At 32.8% G+C, this 17989-nt stretch overlaps 1 protein-coding gene across 1 annotated transcript; it reads right to left on the bottom strand.

The window, feature by feature from the left end:
• Nucleotides 1-2113: 2113 nt before the first annotated feature.
• On the bottom strand, nt 2114-16964 carry LOC132714040 (uncharacterized). The gene is made up of 6 exons (XM_060696771.1): nt 16429-16964; nt 9587-9836; nt 6314-6482; nt 5099-5341; nt 3192-3304; nt 2114-2700 (listed from the first exon to the last, which is right to left on the bottom strand). The coding sequence occupies exons 1-6, from the start codon at nt 16448-16450 to the stop codon at nt 2400-2402; spliced, it is 1098 nt and encodes a 365-aa protein (XP_060552754.1). The 5' UTR covers nt 16451-16964; the 3' UTR covers nt 2114-2399.
• Between the last annotated feature and the right edge of the window lie 1025 nt (nt 16965-17989).

Raw genomic sequence — 17989 nt, 5'->3', positions numbered from 1 at the left:
CCATAAGAAGATGTTTCATGTTAAACATCTAAGCTCTAGCTCATTGGTTTTTTTAAAAAAAAAGATCATTTAAGTTTTTACTATACACAAACAGTTTTTTTTTAACAAACTGGGTAGACTAACATTAGAACATGTTTCATGCTAAATATCTTAGCTCTAGCTCTTTGAGTTCTTTAAAAGAAGATTTTTTTTAAAGTTTTAACTATACGCTTAAAGGGAAAATCAATGACCCCCCCCCCCCATTCATTGTCTGAGGAGACAGAAGATACTGATGAAGTACTAAGGACAACGATGCATGTACATTCTGCACAAGCTTAAACAATTCATAACATCCCTGTTTTGCGTTACAAACGAAAATCATGAAAACATAGTTACATGTACTTACATAATGTGTAACGACAAGTTTGTACTGTGTACAATCCACGTGCATGAGCAATTTTTAACATCCCTATTTGTCTTTTTTTACAAATGTTATATGAAAGTCTTGCTCAAGCATAAACAATCTATAGCATCCCTAATCTATGTAATGTGCGTATTTTTTGCAAGGTAACATGTACATTGCGCATAATCATAAACAAATAATAGTATCGCTGTTTGCGTTACATACGCAAGTTGTGTAAACATACACTAGTTACATGTATTCAAATAATTCTAACAACAATATTAGATTGTTTAAGTATAAACGTTCTTATATCATTCTTGAAATATTTGTTGGCACATTTTGCAATGTATACATACCTAAACAAATATATATCCCTGTTTTGCGTTACATACACCAATCGTGTAAACATACACAAGTAACATATATTTCAACAATTTTCAACCATGATAATATTAAATTTCACGAAGCAAAAATACACAGAGATGTAAGTTAAGATATGCACGTTCTTTTGTCATACTTCATATAATGAACGTAAAATCAACAATGTATACGTACTTAAAGAATTTTTAAAATCCCCGTTTATTTATTTTATTTTTTTGCAAATGCGACATGTATATCGCGCATAAGCATATACAAATATATATATATATACATATCCCCGTTTTGCGTTACATACGCAAAGCGTGTAAACATACACTAGCTGCTTGAATGTCAACACTTTTCAACAACGATAATATTAAATTACATGTATACTATCCAAAAAGTGCACAGAAGTGTAATATCCCTGATTGTTAAGATATGCACATTCTTTTGTCTTACTAAATATATGTGATTGTTAATTTTACAATGTATACGTTCTTAATCAATTTATAAAATCCCTGTTTATTTTATTTTTCTATAATTATTTTTGTATGCAAGTGTGACATGTATATTGCGCATAAGCATACATAAATATATATTATATATATCCCTATTTTGTGTTACATACACATACACTAGTTACATGTATTTCAAAAGTTTCAAACAACGATATAAATTATACTATGCAAAAATGCACAGAAGTGTTACATCCCTTATTGTTGAGATACAAACATTCTTTTGTCATAATTTATATAAATATGTTCGCACATTTTACAATGTTTACGTACTTGAACAATGTTTACATCCCTGTTTAGTTTCTTTGTTTTTTTCCCCAGCAAATGTGACATGTATCACGCGCATGAGCATAAACAAATATATAAATATCCCTGTTTAGCGTTACATATACGCAAATAGTGTAACATGTATTTAACAGTTTTCAACAACGATAATATTAAATTATACTATCCAAAAATGTACTGAAGTGTAACACCCCTGATTATTAAGATATATACGTTTTTTATCCTTCTTAAATTATATGTACGCTCATTTAACAATGTGTATTTTAACAGTTTTTAAAATTCCTGTTTAGTTTTTCCCCCGCAAATGTGACATGTACATCACTCTTAAGTATAAACAAATAATAGTATTCCTCTTTGGGTTACATACGCAAATCGTGTAAACATACACTAGTTACATGTATTTAAACAATTTTCAAAAACAACAGTATTAAATTCATGAAATTGTACTGTGCAAAAAATGCACAGGAGTGAAACACCCTTGATTGTTTAGATATATTGTCAAGATATATACGTTCTTTTGTCATACTTAAAAATATACGCACATTTAACAATGTATATGTACTCTATGTATATGTACTCTATATAACATCCCTGTTGAATTTTTTTCGATATACCTGTTTATTTTTACTTGGAAATGTTACATGTACATAGTATACAAACATTAACAATTAATAACCTCCATACTTTATGTTAAATAAAACACATGCTTACACAGTTTAAAAACGGTTTGAGATTTCTTCAAATGTTTGAATGAAAGTTTAATAAAAATCCCTTGAGAGATTTATCACTAGCACAGAGAAGAAATATATTGGTTATTTAACCCGTTGGTTTGCAGACAACCTCAATTTACCTACATTTTAATTGACGGCCTGCATGGTTTTTATTTTATCACCATCAGCTACATATTCGATTTTCAGCGGCAGTTTTTCTTTTATAACCTTGTTTATGTTGTCCTGTTGAGAAATTTTCAAGGATGTTAATAGTTCTTTTAAAGCCTGTGTGAAGAATGTTAATACACTAAATCTGTCATCTTGCTGGACTAGAAATTTCCCAACATATCCATCAGCTGCACTTTCTGTGGAATATTGTACTCCACAAACTACACACTTGTTGTGACTGTCTAGTTTTTTGTAGCTGCATGAATTGTTGATACAGGCTCTGCAATTTAAATAGAAAACATATATCATAATATGTGCTGTTATAATAGACATACAAGAGCCATGCTGGGCTAAGGCAATGGTGGACTTTTTTTAATTTTTCTAAAAAGAAAACAAATTAACAGTTTAAATAAATCTTTAAAGATTTACTTTTCTCATATTTAAGTAAAATATTTTTATTACAGAAATTTACTGAAATCTATAAAATTCTTATTATGTGTAATTCGAAAAATAAAATGCACAAACTGTGTACTGGAAACTGCATTCCTTTTTTTCTAGTCAAGTGAAGTTTGCCAACTCTTACTGTGTTTACCAGTAGAGCGTTTGAGTGCAAAACATTATACATATACCTCGTGTGTACTCAAAACATGTGAAGTCGACTTTTACAAAAGAATAATGAAGCAATAATCAACATTTTCAAATATCAAATTTGAGCCCAAAACATCATAAACTAAACCAAAAGAGGGAAAAATATTTTTTATTTTCTATTACTTGTAAGTGTGAAGCTGTTGTATCCCAATGATATTTCCAATGGATTTGGAAACATCTTCATCTTCAAAGTCACTACATCCAGAGGATACATCATCACTGTCAACTGTGTAGAACTAAGAATGAAAAGAAATTAAAACCTTATGATGAACAGTAATTAATGAAAAATACTACTTAGGAAAAGACCTTTCAATTATATAGTAATTGTTAATCCATTATAATGCTAATTTCAAGATCAAGGATTTGACATGTAAACAGCATAGGAATGAAAAAAATATTGTTCATGCACTAATGCAAAACAATGTGTAAGAAAATTAAAATTTGACATATGAAGGGTAAAACTACCCTATATAAAGGCGATCTTAACTGATTATTATTATCTCCAATCATCTTATTTTGACAACCCTGTAAATTGTTTATTGTAAATTCGTAGATGTGATTTATGTGAGTTATGAAGGTTATTTCACATTTTACAACAAATGTACATGCTTTTTCAACTGCAAAAAAGTGCTTTTTTTAAACAAACTTTGTAGAAACTCACTAGAAGATGTTTCATGCTCAATATATAAACTCTAGCTATGTGGGTTTTTTCAAAGAAGATTTTAAAGTTTTTGCCATTCACATATAAGGAAAATCAATGACCCCCCAGGGTGGGGCCAATTTTGACCCCAGGGCTTTTATTTGAAAAAACTTTGTAGACACCCATTAGAACATGTTTCATGCTACATATCTTAGCTCTAGCTCATTGGAATCTTTAAAAGAAGATCTTTTAAAGTGTTTACTATATAATTTTATTATGCATATAAGGAAAATAAATGACCCACTGGAGCGGGACCAATTTTGACCCCAGGGCTTTTATTTGAACAAACTTGGTAGACACTCACTAGAAGATGCTTCATGCTAAATATCTTAGCTCTAGGTCTTTGGGTTCTTTAAAAGAAGATTTTTCAAGTTTTAACTAAATGCATATAGGGAAAATCAATGACCCCCTGGGGTGGGGCCAATTTTGACCCCAGGGCTTTTATTTGAACAAACTTGGTAAACACTCACTTGCAGATGTTTCATGCCAAATATTTAAGCTCTAGCTCTTTGAGTTTTTTAAAAGAAGATATTTAAAGTTTTTTTCTTTCAGTTGCCATGGGAACTAGAGTTCTGCATGGAATTAAATTTTTTGAACAATTTCTAAAGGTAACCACCAAAGGAATATTCCTGTGAAGTTTGGATGAAATTGGCTTAGTGGTTTATGAGCAGATGTCATTTTAAGTGAAAAGGGTTCACAAAAGCTCACCCTGTCACTTTGTGACAGGTGAGCTAAAAAGTGGTCAGCAGCAGAAATATGGTGAGAAAATACTGCAAAATTAGTCTTAAAAAGCACATAGCATGCAAAATACAACTTGTATATTGATTGTTTTTACTTTCTTAAAATTTTAGTACATTTTCCTCAAGAAATATTTTGGCTTATCTGAAGTTGTGCATATTTAAAACAAGTGCACCAGGTAGAATCAACTTTACTCGAGAAGAAAATTTTTAAGTTTTTACTATATGTATATGGTAAAAATCAAAGATCCCAAATTCTGATCAAAGGGATATAATTTAAACAGTTTTTGTAGAAATTCACGAGATGATGATCAACAAAAAATATCTAAGCTCTAGGCCTTACACTTTCTGAAGAAGATTTTTAATAGTTTCATTTAAAAAATCTATTCAATAGAGCAGAACCATCAGAACAATTTTATTAGAGCTTCAGTTAGAAAGATTCAAGGAAATTTTTTATCACATTTGGCCCAGTAGTTTCTGAGAAGAAGTCGTTTTTATAAATAGTAGAGGACACACTAGTGCAAGATGAAATGTGATCACAAAAGCTTACCATGAGCATTTGTGCTCAGTTGAACAAAAAAATAATTATTTACCTTAATTGAAGATTTTTTCCTTTGATTAGCGACCAGAGGTGTATTCATTTTCTTCATTTTATCGTATCTAGATGACACATAGAAATTTTGTAATTCCACATGATCTCCAGGTTTTATGGAAGTTTCTGCCATGTCCCGCCATAGACCTACTTCAATCAATCCTGTTTTGTCTTTAATTTTTAGTTTTTTGAAGTTAACTTCACCTTCACCTGAAGAAAGCCTTTTTCTTACAGTTGTTGAAGTCTGCAGAAAAAAGTGTAAGATATAATATGCAGCATCTTTGAAGCCATGTTTTTAATTAATTTATATTATCAAAAGTTTTCAAAGTTTTTGATAAGAAAGATTTTCTGTGAACTATGACAAAAGTAGAAATATCGTCCTGTCATATAGGCACCTTCTACAAAGCTATAGTTACCCTGCGTCGAAAAACTATAAATGGCAGCCAGTTTTGCCCTCAGTTGTCAGTGCCTTGGTAGATAGCAATCAATTCATTTACACATTATCATATATCAACTTAAAATCCATCCAGTCACCAAGAATGTAAACAATAGACTAAGTGCCAGAAAAAGTTTTAGAAAATTTCAACATTAAGGTGTTATATATTTCAACATTAAGGTGTTTATTCTATTTTGGCAGTTTGAAATAATACCCTTGCATTATACTTATTTATTGTTCCTGACATTAGACCCAAGATTCCATAATAGAGATACCCAGATACCAGGATACAACTTTACAACATTTTACATGTAGTTATATTTTACACCAGAAACCTATGAACTTCAGACATCGATGCTGGCACTGACGCCAAAAGTAATCCTTATAGGTTGCCTTAAAGGCGAAACAAAAACTTACAAATCTAATTATTTCCATGACCAGGGATCTGGTAAATTTTAACTGTGATGTGGACAATCAAAAGGGATTAGTTTCTGGTTATTTGCAATGTTCCTGTTAAGATTCATAAACTCGGGGTCATCTTTCTGATGTTGCATGCAAATTTCCTTCCAAATCTATTTGCGACTACAATGTATGACCTACATTCTTTACAAAAAAATCAATTTTAATACTAGATTTGATTATTCTCATTATTTACACAGCAAAGATTAACTAACTATCAAGTTAATAGAATATATTGGCTACCTGACAGACACAATAAGTTACAATAGTAAAATAAATATTGACTTAAGTAACCCCTGTGTGTATAGTGTTAATATTTACCTTGACAACTTTTCCTTTAACAGACAAAACACTTTTTTTTGGCGACAATGATGCTGTAAGTATGTCATTTGTTTTCTGGAGAGTTGCATCTTTCACAACAGCATCAGGTACAACAACCATGTCTGAACTTGTTACAAATATGTCCGTTTTAGATGTGATGATAATTGTGCTGAAAGAAATATATCATCATGTACATAAATGAGAAATATGAATAAATTATCAGTGTTTCAAGTTACATAAAAAATCTCCTTTCTTGTTTTAAATTTTCTTTAAATGAAGAAAGGTAGTGGGGAACAAAATTCCAGGGCATTTTTTGTCAAAATTGTGAAGGGGCCTGGGCCTGTTCATTTTGTGAAAAAAGCGCGATGCGTCTTGAAATTGTGAAAAAAAAACCCTGTAAAATGAAAACAGTGATGCATCTTTTTCAGACTTGAATTGACTTCTATTTTGTTTTATTGACATGCTGTTTCAAAGTTTAAGGTGTCTTTCTTTTGTAATTTGTATTTTTGAAATTTTCAATGATTTGATTATAGTCCTCTTCAGAGACTGAGAGTATGTATCCTTTCTACACCTGTTTATCCTATTTTATCACCATCGATTCAGTCATTTGTTCCGATGGTGGCGATCACGTTTCATGGGATGAAGGAACAGGACAAGGTTTCTCAACTACCATTATTTTACCATGATCGGATTCGATCATTAGTACCGATTATGGCGGTCGAAGGTACAGGACTCGATTCTGTAATTACCGAATCTGGTGGAAACATTTCTGCCCAGTTGTCTAGTTTTTGTTTTTATATGCCGAAATTTTGTTCTTGTGTTTTCTTTTGTATTTCCCATTTCGTGACATATTGAAACCGGAAATGTCGCGCGATGAACGCTTGATTATAATTTCTGACTAGTCTCAAATCCACTTCAAGCCGGTATTTTCAACCCGGTAAACATGCGCTATTACAATTAACTCGATTAAAACTAAGTGTTTGCAATTGGCAAAAATCAAGTGTTACCGAAAGTAAACAATGAATTGAGGAGAACAGATTAGAAGTCGAAGTCCTGATATTTTGTGAAATCTCTTTTGAGATTGTGATTTTTTTCTGCCGCATTGTGAAAAAAAAAGTGCAATTTCGAATTGTGAAGGGGCTGAACATCGGCTCCTGTTAAAGAATGAAAAAATGCCCTGAATTCTAATGAAGAATTGACATGCATTTCACTATACTACCGATTTTCTAAAATATTTCAAACTTTTGTGAGAAAACATCCATAAAAAAGGTTTTTATCCAGTGTACCTACCTATCCAATATTTTCGGCTGCCAACCCTAAACCTTTTGAGGGAAAACAGGCCATGTTTTTTTGTTTAACCACATAATAAACTTTGCATCGCATATTATTTTCTTCAAATACAAAATAATATTTAACAAGAGCCATGTCAACATGGCCATCCCCCGCCGAATGTGTTTGCTCATTGGAAGAATGTATATGTAGTAGAGCAGAATAATTCCATTTTAAGAGGTCTTTTGGTAATGAAAACTGATGGCTATAGTGATTACAGATTTGAAACCTATGTGAATACTGATGGCTGAAAATAACAAAGGGCAATAACTGAAAAATAATGCAGGGTAGGTTATCATCCTTGTGTGCTGCATCCCTCCTCAGTAAAATCTATCCACCTATGAAGTTTCAAGTTGATACCTCAAATACTTTTTGAGAAAAAAATTGAATTGAAAAATTAAGTTTGAAAAATAACAAAGGGCAATAACTCAAAAATTATAAAAGGTACAGTTATCATTCTTGTGCACTGCACACCTCCTGAGTGAGATCTATGCACCTGTGAAGTTTCATTTTGATATCTCAAAGGCTTTTTGAGTTATGCTCTGGACAAAAATTAATTTTGAAAAATAACAAAGGGCAATAACTCAAAAATAATGCAGGGCAGAGTTATCATTCATTAGCACTGCACTCCTCCTCAATGAGATCCATCCACCTATGAAGTTTCAAGATGATACCTCAAATACTTTTTCAGATAAGCTCTGGACAAAATAGCATGAAAAAAACAACAAAGGGCAATAACTCAAAAAAATGTATAGGGAAGAGTTATCATTCTTGCGCACAACATTTCTCCTCAATAAGATCTATCCTTCTATGACATTTCATGTTGATATCTCAAACACTTTTTGAGTTATGCTCCACTCAGGTGAAAAATTAGGTATGAAAAATAACAAAGGGCAATAACTCAAAAATTATGAAAGGAAGAGTTATCATTCTTGTGCACTGCACACCTCCTGAGTGAGATCTATGCACCTATGAAGTTTCATGTTAATATCTCATAGGCTTTTGGAGTTATGCTCTGGACAAAAATCAATTTTGAAAAATAACAAAGGGCAATAACTCAAAAATCATGCAAGGTAGAGTTATCATTCTTGTGCACTGCACTCCTCCTCAATGAGGTCTATCCACTTATGAAGTTTCAAGTTGATAACTCAAATACTTTTAGAGATATGCTCCGGACAAAAATTTCGGACGGAAGGAAGGACGGACGGACGGACGGACAGAGACTATTACTATATCCTCCGCCGAAAATTTTCGGCGGGGGATACAAAGGAAATAGAGAAAAATGCCTACCGACCGATTTTATTTTTTTTAAAAAGACCATTTGTAGTTCAGAATAAAATAGTTTTAATTTTGAATTGTAAAAATTAAAGTGAACTAATACTCCTGGACATAATATTAACATTTCATATGATTATTCTAAATATAATAAAGGAGTGTATAGATCATACAGCAAAATAAATCTACCTCTTAACTTAAGTTGATGTAATATTTCCTATAAACATGTTATTATATGTTAAAACTTAATTTCATCATGCCTATGGTTTCATTAAAAAGTTTATCTCAACTGGCTATATTTCAAACGATTGGCCCATGGCAGGGCCCCTTTCAATCCTAGGGGTATAATTTGAACAATCTTTGTAGAGGACCACTAGATCAGGTTAGGTGCCAAAAAAAAGCTCTACACCTTGTGGATTTTGGCAAGAGTTTTCAAGATTAAAAAAAGAGATAATTTTGGTTGCCATGGCAACAAGAGTTCTTGAAAGAATTTTATTCTTTAATTTTAAACATCTTTGGTAGAGCTTCATGCAAGGGAGATCCCTCCAAAGTTTAAACAAATTTGGCAAAGTGGTTTAAGAGGAGAAGTTGATTAAAGAAATTGTTGACACATAGACAAATGGGGGAAGGTATCATGGAAAATTTAAATATAGGAAAGTACGAACTAACCCATCTTCCTTTTTTATTGCATTTGTTATGATGATTGCTTCTCCTTCTACTAGAGCTGGGAATTTCCTTTCATCAAAAGCTATAGCTTTAGTATATGATGTTTCATCTGCGATAGTGACTTCTTTCATGACAGCATCACCAGCCTTATTTGTGTATTTCACAACTTCCTTTGATAAGAGAACCTTAACCTTTATGAAACTTAGAGATGTTTCACCCTTTTCTTTCAAAATCTTATCTAGTGTAATTGCCTCTGAAATGGATAATGGAAACTTTGTTAAGCAACTACAATCTTCATCATCTTTTTAAATAATATGTTTACTAATGTATATCAACAGCAAATCTAGTAATATACTCTTGTGGAAATGTGTAAAGACTATAACTTAGTTTAAATTTTATTAAGGTTGTGATCTGTACAATTTATGAAATTAAAAGGATCTCCACTTAAGTTTTTAGGCCTATAGGGACAATTATTTGTGCAATTATTTGATTTAGATTTGAAACGAATGGTTCATATATATCTGATAATATTACCCAATGAACTATATTTTATTTTTAAATATAATACAACATTGGTGTTTTATAGATAATCATGAAAATCAGTAGAAGATTTCGTGAAAAATTAAGTAAACAGAAAAAAAATTAAAACAATAATGTTAACATTTCCATTTATTTTCAATTAAAATGTCTTAAAAAAAATTTGATGTTCACTGTTTGCTGTATGCAAGAATTTAATAATTCTAGACATTTTGATCCCAGTGGAGTTCCTTTAAAGGAGATTCAATTAGTATTAACCTACCTGGCTGCCTGCAGCAGTATTATGAGAAGTAAAATTTGCAACACACACATAGTTAATAGTAGGATATGAATATTGTATATGAATGTAGATAATAGAAGCAGTATCTTTACTGTAGATAATAGAAGCAGTATCTTTAGAAGTTTTTGTGAAGGTAATGGTGACAGTATGTAAAATGTTGTAAGTGAAAGAAATCAAAAGTGAAACATTCATTTTGTAAGTGAAGTACCATGTAAATAGTACTAAATACTGTATAGTTATTCAGAAATCAAACAATTTAGAAGTATAATTTCTTGCAATGTAAGACTTCCATTGAGAGAACAAATGACAAGCAATGCAAGCTTCTGACAAAAGAACGCCAGCCTTCAGGGTTTATCTTTTCGGTATCTGGGGCATATGACCAATAGCCATAAACTTACATTTTTCCAGTCAAATAACTTTTAACTGAAAAAATAACACAGTATCACCTCCCCCACCCAACCCCCAAAAAATAAAAATAAAAAATCATTGGCCTTTTTTCTGATATCTTCTAGTTGAAATAATTCCCAAAACTCATTTCAGAGGCAGTATTTTTTCCACATGTGGCCTGACTCTTTGAAAAAGGGAAGTCAGTTAAAGAAAAGGGCTAAACTTCAAATGCAGAATATAAAACAGCAAAACAGTTCCATTTTTTGTTTGATATTTAGCAAACACTGGTACAATATTTTTAAACTATAATGGCTAACACTTTGTAAATTAGGAAAATAAAGAATTTCTGTTGGAGTGTAATTTTGTTTTAGAAACAGTTGAACAATAAATACTTTTTGAAGGAAAATGTGGAATAATAATTATGAAAACTGAAAAATTAAAAAGTGCACTTAAGTGACATAGGGTGTTATCACCTTAAGTTTTTATCATGAACCTAGAGTAATGCTGCTTTGAAGTACAGTACAGCTTTAACAATTTTTCCAAAGTTCTTGTGATAGTGCTAAATAGACAAAACATTCGCACAGGCAACTTGCAAGGTTTACATTATACTATAAGGCAAATTCATAGTTAAGATTGAAAAAAATATTTATCTATTTACTAAAAGAATGAAGGTTCAAATAAAGTTCAACAACAGAAGGATCAACTGTAATTTTGTGTACATTCAGTGCAAGAAGTTGAAGTCCATCCAAACTTTTAACTCTACTCAATGCCACATAAGCTTGACCATGCTGAAATATAGTTTCATCAATACATACTGCTGCCACAGGCAATGTAAGACCTTGTACTTTATGGACAGTAGCAGCCCAAGACGGTACCAATGGAAACATTTCACGAATGATATATCTTCCGTTGAACAGGAACTCTTGCCTGTACACTGGAATTGATACAGTACCATCCTGTCTACGAACTCCTGATGGAATATTATCTTTATGGTCAAAGAGAACATAAATGTATTCCAACTTTTCTGTATTTAAATTTATATGATAGCTGGACACATAACCTTGTGCACCATTAACTAAGCCATATCTGATACATATATTCCGTAAAAGCATTATTCTTGTACCAACAGAAAATGTGAGAGAAGAAGGTAAACCACCTGCATCTCTGTCATCTGATGGAATAAGGGTGGAGTTTAACACTGGTAAGTTTGGTTGCAAGTCATGTTCAGAAAAATAATGATTAGCCTGATATGTGACTTCAGGACTTGTAAGGGTAGCCTGAATGTTTGTGTTATGGTTATGTACACTTTCACGTGTAGAGAAAATATGCAAGATATTATGGTCAACATTGCGAGCAGAAATAAGGCGTGTCTTTAAAGCTGCTATGTCACTTTGATTCATCAATCCTATTCGCATCCTACCAAGCAAGCTAGAAAACTCAGTATCCCCACACTGACGAACATTTGTATTTAAAAAGAATGGACAAAATAATGGCCACAAAGTTTTATGACAGAATGCAAACTTACCACGAACTGGACACAGCTGAAAAAAGTCCCCTACAAGAATAATATTTAATCCACCAAATGGTAAATCATTGTTATAAATAGACTGCAAACGCAGGTGAATATGCTCAAGCATCAAAGCACTTACCATGCTTATCTCATCAATAAGAATTGTGTGTACATAACGGAACTCTAATCGAATCTGTTTCAATGACTTTGCTGACAATTCTGTGTAACTAGTGCTGTAAGCATGCTGTACAGGAAGATGTAATGCTGAATGTATTGTTTTTCCTTTAATATTGAAAGCAGCTACACCAGTTGGTGCTAAAACTGCAATGGGAATGCAACCACTGATTGAAGCAGTAAATAGAGTCATATATTCTACCAAAACTTTAATTAAAAAGCTTTTTCCAACTCCACCAGGACCAGTAATGAAGATATGCAATACCTTCTTACCAACTGTGTTTTGTACAAATTTAAGTACCTGCTGTTGATCAACTGTCAATGTTTTACAATGCTCATTGAATAATGAGGCATTAACACCTGTACTTAATGAATGCCACTGTTGTTCAAGTGAATGTGTTTCACCAACTGTCATATTGACATTGTTACATGTATTGTTATTAATAATATTATTTGTAACATTACAAGGAGGGCCAATATTTGAAAGCATGTCAAAGCTATCAACAGGTACTGGTTCAGTGCTGTTTTCATCTGTATTTGGAGCTGCAATAATATCTGTTTCAATGTTATGTAAATGCAGGGAGGCAATAATAGAATCTATCTCCTCCATGCGAAAGCCAATATTTACTGCAGACTTGTTAAATTGCTCATGTTTAGCAAGAAATGCATCTTTTGCAGAAGAATATGGTTGAATTAGCTGATCAGCAGATTCATGTGGATAGAACAGAAGCATTACACTGTAAAAGTAATCATCTGTTCCTCTAGCAGGCTTAGTAACTCTGACTACAGCTGGTTTTGATCTGATTTGACAGTAAAGCTGTTGACTCAAAGATAACTTGTACCATGCATTCTTACCAACTAACTCTTTTCTGACTATCCATAATCTTGCAAATGAAAAAAGAGACAGATCCTTTAATGCTGAAGGCCTAGCATAGTAATAATCGAGGATATTATTATCAAAGATATCAGTAGAATTATCAGGCATTTGTTCCAAGACAGACTGTGGCTTTAAACGTCTATACAATTTATCTGGAGGCATGGCGGTCACTCTTACAATTTGCCTTGAATACCATACTAATTGTAAATGACCTATTCGATATGCAGCTTCTTGAGCGCTTAATGTTCTATGCTTTAAAACACAAAATCCTATTTTTGACAACCTAGAACGTAAATTTGAATTGTCACAAGACATCTCAAAAGTTTTCAATGTTTCAGATAAAGCGTCTTTTAGAGTGTTTGGTTCAGATTTACAGATATAGCTGCAAACATAGTAAGCTATTCCAATAGGACCATCAACCATTTGGATGTCCATATTTGCCTGCCAATGCAAAAGAATAGTTGGATTATAGGCATTAACCATGGTGTCATTTATTGTTCTTCTTGTCAAATAAAATTTTTTTGAATGTATAATGTCTAAAGCAGAAAGAATTTGAGTTTCATTGCAGGGTTCAAATGGAAATGAAAATCTACATCTATTTCTTCTTTGGCAACTTGGCCGATGACTGTGAATCTGTAATTGTTTAACTAATTTGTGTAAAACTGGATATAAATTTTTATCGGGAATAGTTGTAGAAATTTTAGAATCTATGAATGATGTGAGCTCATGAGCATTGGAAGTATAAAGAGATGGTGCATTTTCTATCCAAATGAACATATGCATGTGGGGGCTACCTCTAGACTGAAACTCAACACGAGCAAAGTAATCTTGAACTTTACCTAGAGGAGCATTTTTTCCTTTCAGCACATAATTGAGAAGAGCTCTCCCTCTTCTTTCAAAATGTACCGCTGCAAACAATGGATTCTTCTGCACAGCATATGGCAGATCTTTCAAGGGAACCTTAAGCATTTCACTTAATTCAACCCAATGGTAATCATTTGCAGATAATGTCATAAAGAAAGTAGGGCATCCCAGATTTTTAATCATAGCAAGTAAATTGTATAGGACATCTTTCCAATATGCAACTGTCCCACGTATGTTTTTCATAAACATGTATGAGTTTCTAATAAAGTTTTGGTTCAAGTCAGACTGCAAAAGGTCAAATACTCTAGGCTGAAGTCCTGGATTTTGAACCCTCATATACACTGAAATGAGCTCAAACAGTCGTTTGCGTTCAAAACAATTGACAGCAGACAATAAATATGGAATATCTTTACGCCATCTTTCATCTTTGTTGTATTATCTTGAACGATAATACTGCAAAGGAGTCAATTTTATAGGTCTGTCACCCATAAAACCATTTCTTCCTAATGGAAATAATGTGGGAAAGGCCTTTTCTTCACCATGTTCCATGGTTAAAATGTCAACAAAATCATTATGTACAGGTAATGTATATGCAGCTGACTGCTGAGTTGGCAAAAGTGGACCTGGTGAAATATAATCTTCATTTACACTGCCCATTTCAATACAGTCTGTAATATTTAAAGGTGACATATCCCTTCTAACTGAAGTATTGAAATTAGTATGCTCAGTGTGATAATATAAAGGGTTATTTTTAGATAACCAATCCATAGCATTTCTAACTTTAGAAATATTTACTATTTGGGGTTCTTTGGAATAAGAAGATGGAAAAACACAGGCAATGCTGTTTGTGTAAGACTTAAAAACAGAAGAAACTTCAGCAACAGACATTGGAAAGTGTACAACAAGACCTCTCATACCAAACTGCCCAACTGGAAATGCAGGCAAAACAACTAATGAGAAAAAAGTGTTCACAAGAGATAAACAGCGTTTTTCAATTGTGTTTAATTGTTTCAAAACTTCAGGCACAGGTCCTGCATCAAGTTTATTGTGTACCTCACTTAGAGGACAATTGTCTTTAGCAACACCCCTATTACACCATGAGCATAGGACATCACCACACTGTACACTATACTTAGCATAACTGGTCCGAGCTCTAAAAATCTGATTGAAAAAAAGTAGTCTATTACAAACAGAGCAACTATAAACTGGGTACATCTGAATACTTCTGACAAAGTATGAATTTCGCTTTTCATTTGGCATTAAGGAATGATGATGCAACGCTGATTTCAAAAATGGCTGTGGACACAACGTGTCATATAATTCCCGAAGTGGTTCATAGGGCATACCAACATTGAGACAATTACTTTCAGAAATTTCTAAAATTCCATTGGATAAACTGTAACAGTGGTCTGAATCAATAACATTGGATTTCCTACCAAGTTTTCCATATGATGAACTGTAACAATGGTCCAAACCAACAGCTGCACTTGTATCATTAATGTGCTTCACATTAATGTCATTTGAAGACTTTTCGCCCGTATGTGCCGAATAACATATAGGACTGTTGTTACTTAAATTTGGAAAACTAACATCAGTGTAGGAAAACGAAACATTTGAAACTTCAAATATACTATTTAAGTGCCTTTCTGTTAAGTAAGATATAAATGACTCCTGAGAATTAAATTCAAGTAATACTGCAACTCCATTGTTACTTGTACACCCATTATCATCACATGAATGAGAGTCAAAAAGACTATAAATGTTACGCTGTCTGTCATAAAACAATGCAATTGTATATTCAGAAAATGTAGCCAACATAAAATCACTTTGGAGAAATGACTGTCTAATGGCTGTTTGAAAAGGAACTGCACCTGCATCATGATCTGCTTCCTGACCAACAACGCCATAAAATGAATGACTATCAACTTCCACTTCGACATCTCGGAGACCCATAAACCGATGAAAATATCTTGGGACTTCATTATGTTGTAAATTACGTATGCCTACACCAATTGATTCTACAGTTTCTATGTACCTTTGGTGTCCTTCGACAATGACGCAATTAATATCATTTCTTTGCCAGTTCGTTCCCGGGTTCAAATACGTAAAGCAAAGGGCAACTAAAGCCATAACAGTACATTGCCTACCAGCAAATCTATCAGTAAAGTAAGGATATCCCTGATGGCATTGGCCTCTTAAAAGTCTTGTCCACTTACCCATATTTATTTTGTTTTCCATTCCAATGCTCCACACTACATCATTTAAGCGCGAAACCTCCGCATTGAAGAGTCAATAAATTACCGGAAATAAAGGTGTCTTCCAATGTTCTACAACATTTAAGCGCGAACCTCCGCATTGGAGAGTAAAAACATACAGTAAATACCGGAAATGATAAAATGACCGGAAAAAAAAGAAAATGAAAAAATGCACAGAACCAGATGTACACTTATGTTAATTAACCAAACGAAAACTTTCTATAAAGAAAACTGGTGAAATCGTTAAATTAAAAGTCAATGTAAATATGATTTATTGAAAAGAATTCATGAAATCACCATAACATCTTTCCGCTCAAAGCAATACTTGCTGCTTTTTAAAAATGGCGTGAAAATTGAAGGTTTTTTGACGCTATGTAAGATTAAATTTGATTGGCTAAATAATTTTGGATCCCAGCCCGGACAGATAAATTTTGTAGAAAGCTGGAAGCCAAGCTTCGATTAAATTTTTGGATGGATTCGGAGTTTTAGGTTGTTTCTTAGTAAAATCCTACCGTAATACCGGCTCGCCGTGGCGAGCCGGCATTATTCAAGTAGGAATATTGGAACCACCCAACTAGAAAATGCCGAAAAGTTGAAACTAAAAATACCACAAGCACAACAATTATGTCGTGCTGAACGATCTTCAAGGATCGAAAATATAACATCATTGATTAAATGTACGGGGAGACTTTTTACAGCCGCCACACGGCACAAATAACACGGATGTGATCATAAAATAGATAAAAATACAGAATCCCTAAAGAAAGCCCAACACGACAAAATTGAAAATGTTGCAGGCTCGGTTTGATTGAGCCTGTTCATGGACGGTACTGGAAAGTGCAAGTTACTGTCCACGCCCCCTAGCACCGGCTTAAGCAGAATTCAACATTTAAACATGAAATAGTAAAACCTATAACAAGTAGAGAAACTGATGAATATGTGAAATTACATTTCGCTTACAAACCCTATAACAAGTAGAGAAACTGATCAATATGTGAAATTACATTTTGGTTATTTCGTCTCGAAATGATCAAACAATAATTGCGCTACTTTACGTATTGAATAGTATGTAATGTATTCAATTCACCTGCATACATTTCTTGTTTGAATAAAACATAAAACATATTATTTGGGCCCATTATAAAATGTCCATTTCGCAAGCATATGGCCCTTCATAATATCAAAATTGCAATTTTATATTCTTCAAAACATCTCTTTTGCGTATTTTGGACATGCCGTCAATGCGCAATGAGAAAAATCTCAAATTTTGCAGAAGATTAAGTGAAAGTCAATTTGAGATTTTTATCAGGTGTGAAAGAGTCTCGATGGATTTGAGAAATCATAGATTGAGAAATGTCTTAGTATAAGGAAGTTAGAGACAATAAAAAGACTAAAAGATTAAAGAATGCTGAATAAGTTCAGAAACAAATATGGAGCACTTATGTGGAAAGAGAATATTGTCTAGGCATCTAAATAATGTATCATCTAACATTACTTGGATCGGAAAATGATTTATGTCCCT

Source organism: Ruditapes philippinarum, unplaced genomic scaffold (assembly GCF_026571515.1).
Source record: "Ruditapes philippinarum isolate M1 unplaced genomic scaffold, ASM2657151v2 ctg6194_1_1_1_1, whole genome shotgun sequence".
In the NCBI taxonomy this organism is placed as follows: domain Eukaryota; kingdom Metazoa; phylum Mollusca; class Bivalvia; order Venerida; family Veneridae; genus Ruditapes; species Ruditapes philippinarum.
The sequence above is the reverse complement of the archived record's forward strand: the minus strand, read 5'-3'. Positions and strand labels throughout refer to the sequence as shown.

Bases quoted from the DNA above. Each gene is read 5' to 3' on its own strand.
- LOC132714040 (XM_060696771.1), bottom strand. From the start codon at position 16,450: ATGGAAAACAAAATAAATATGG. The intron at 9,837-16,428 runs GTAAGTGGACAA...TATCCATTTCAG, and splicing joins GGAAAACAAAATAAATATGG to AGGCAATTACACTAGATAAG. The intron at 2,701-3,191 runs GTAATAGAAAAT...TTTAAATTGCAG, and splicing joins CAACAGCTTCACACTTACAA to AGCCTGTATCAACAATTCAT.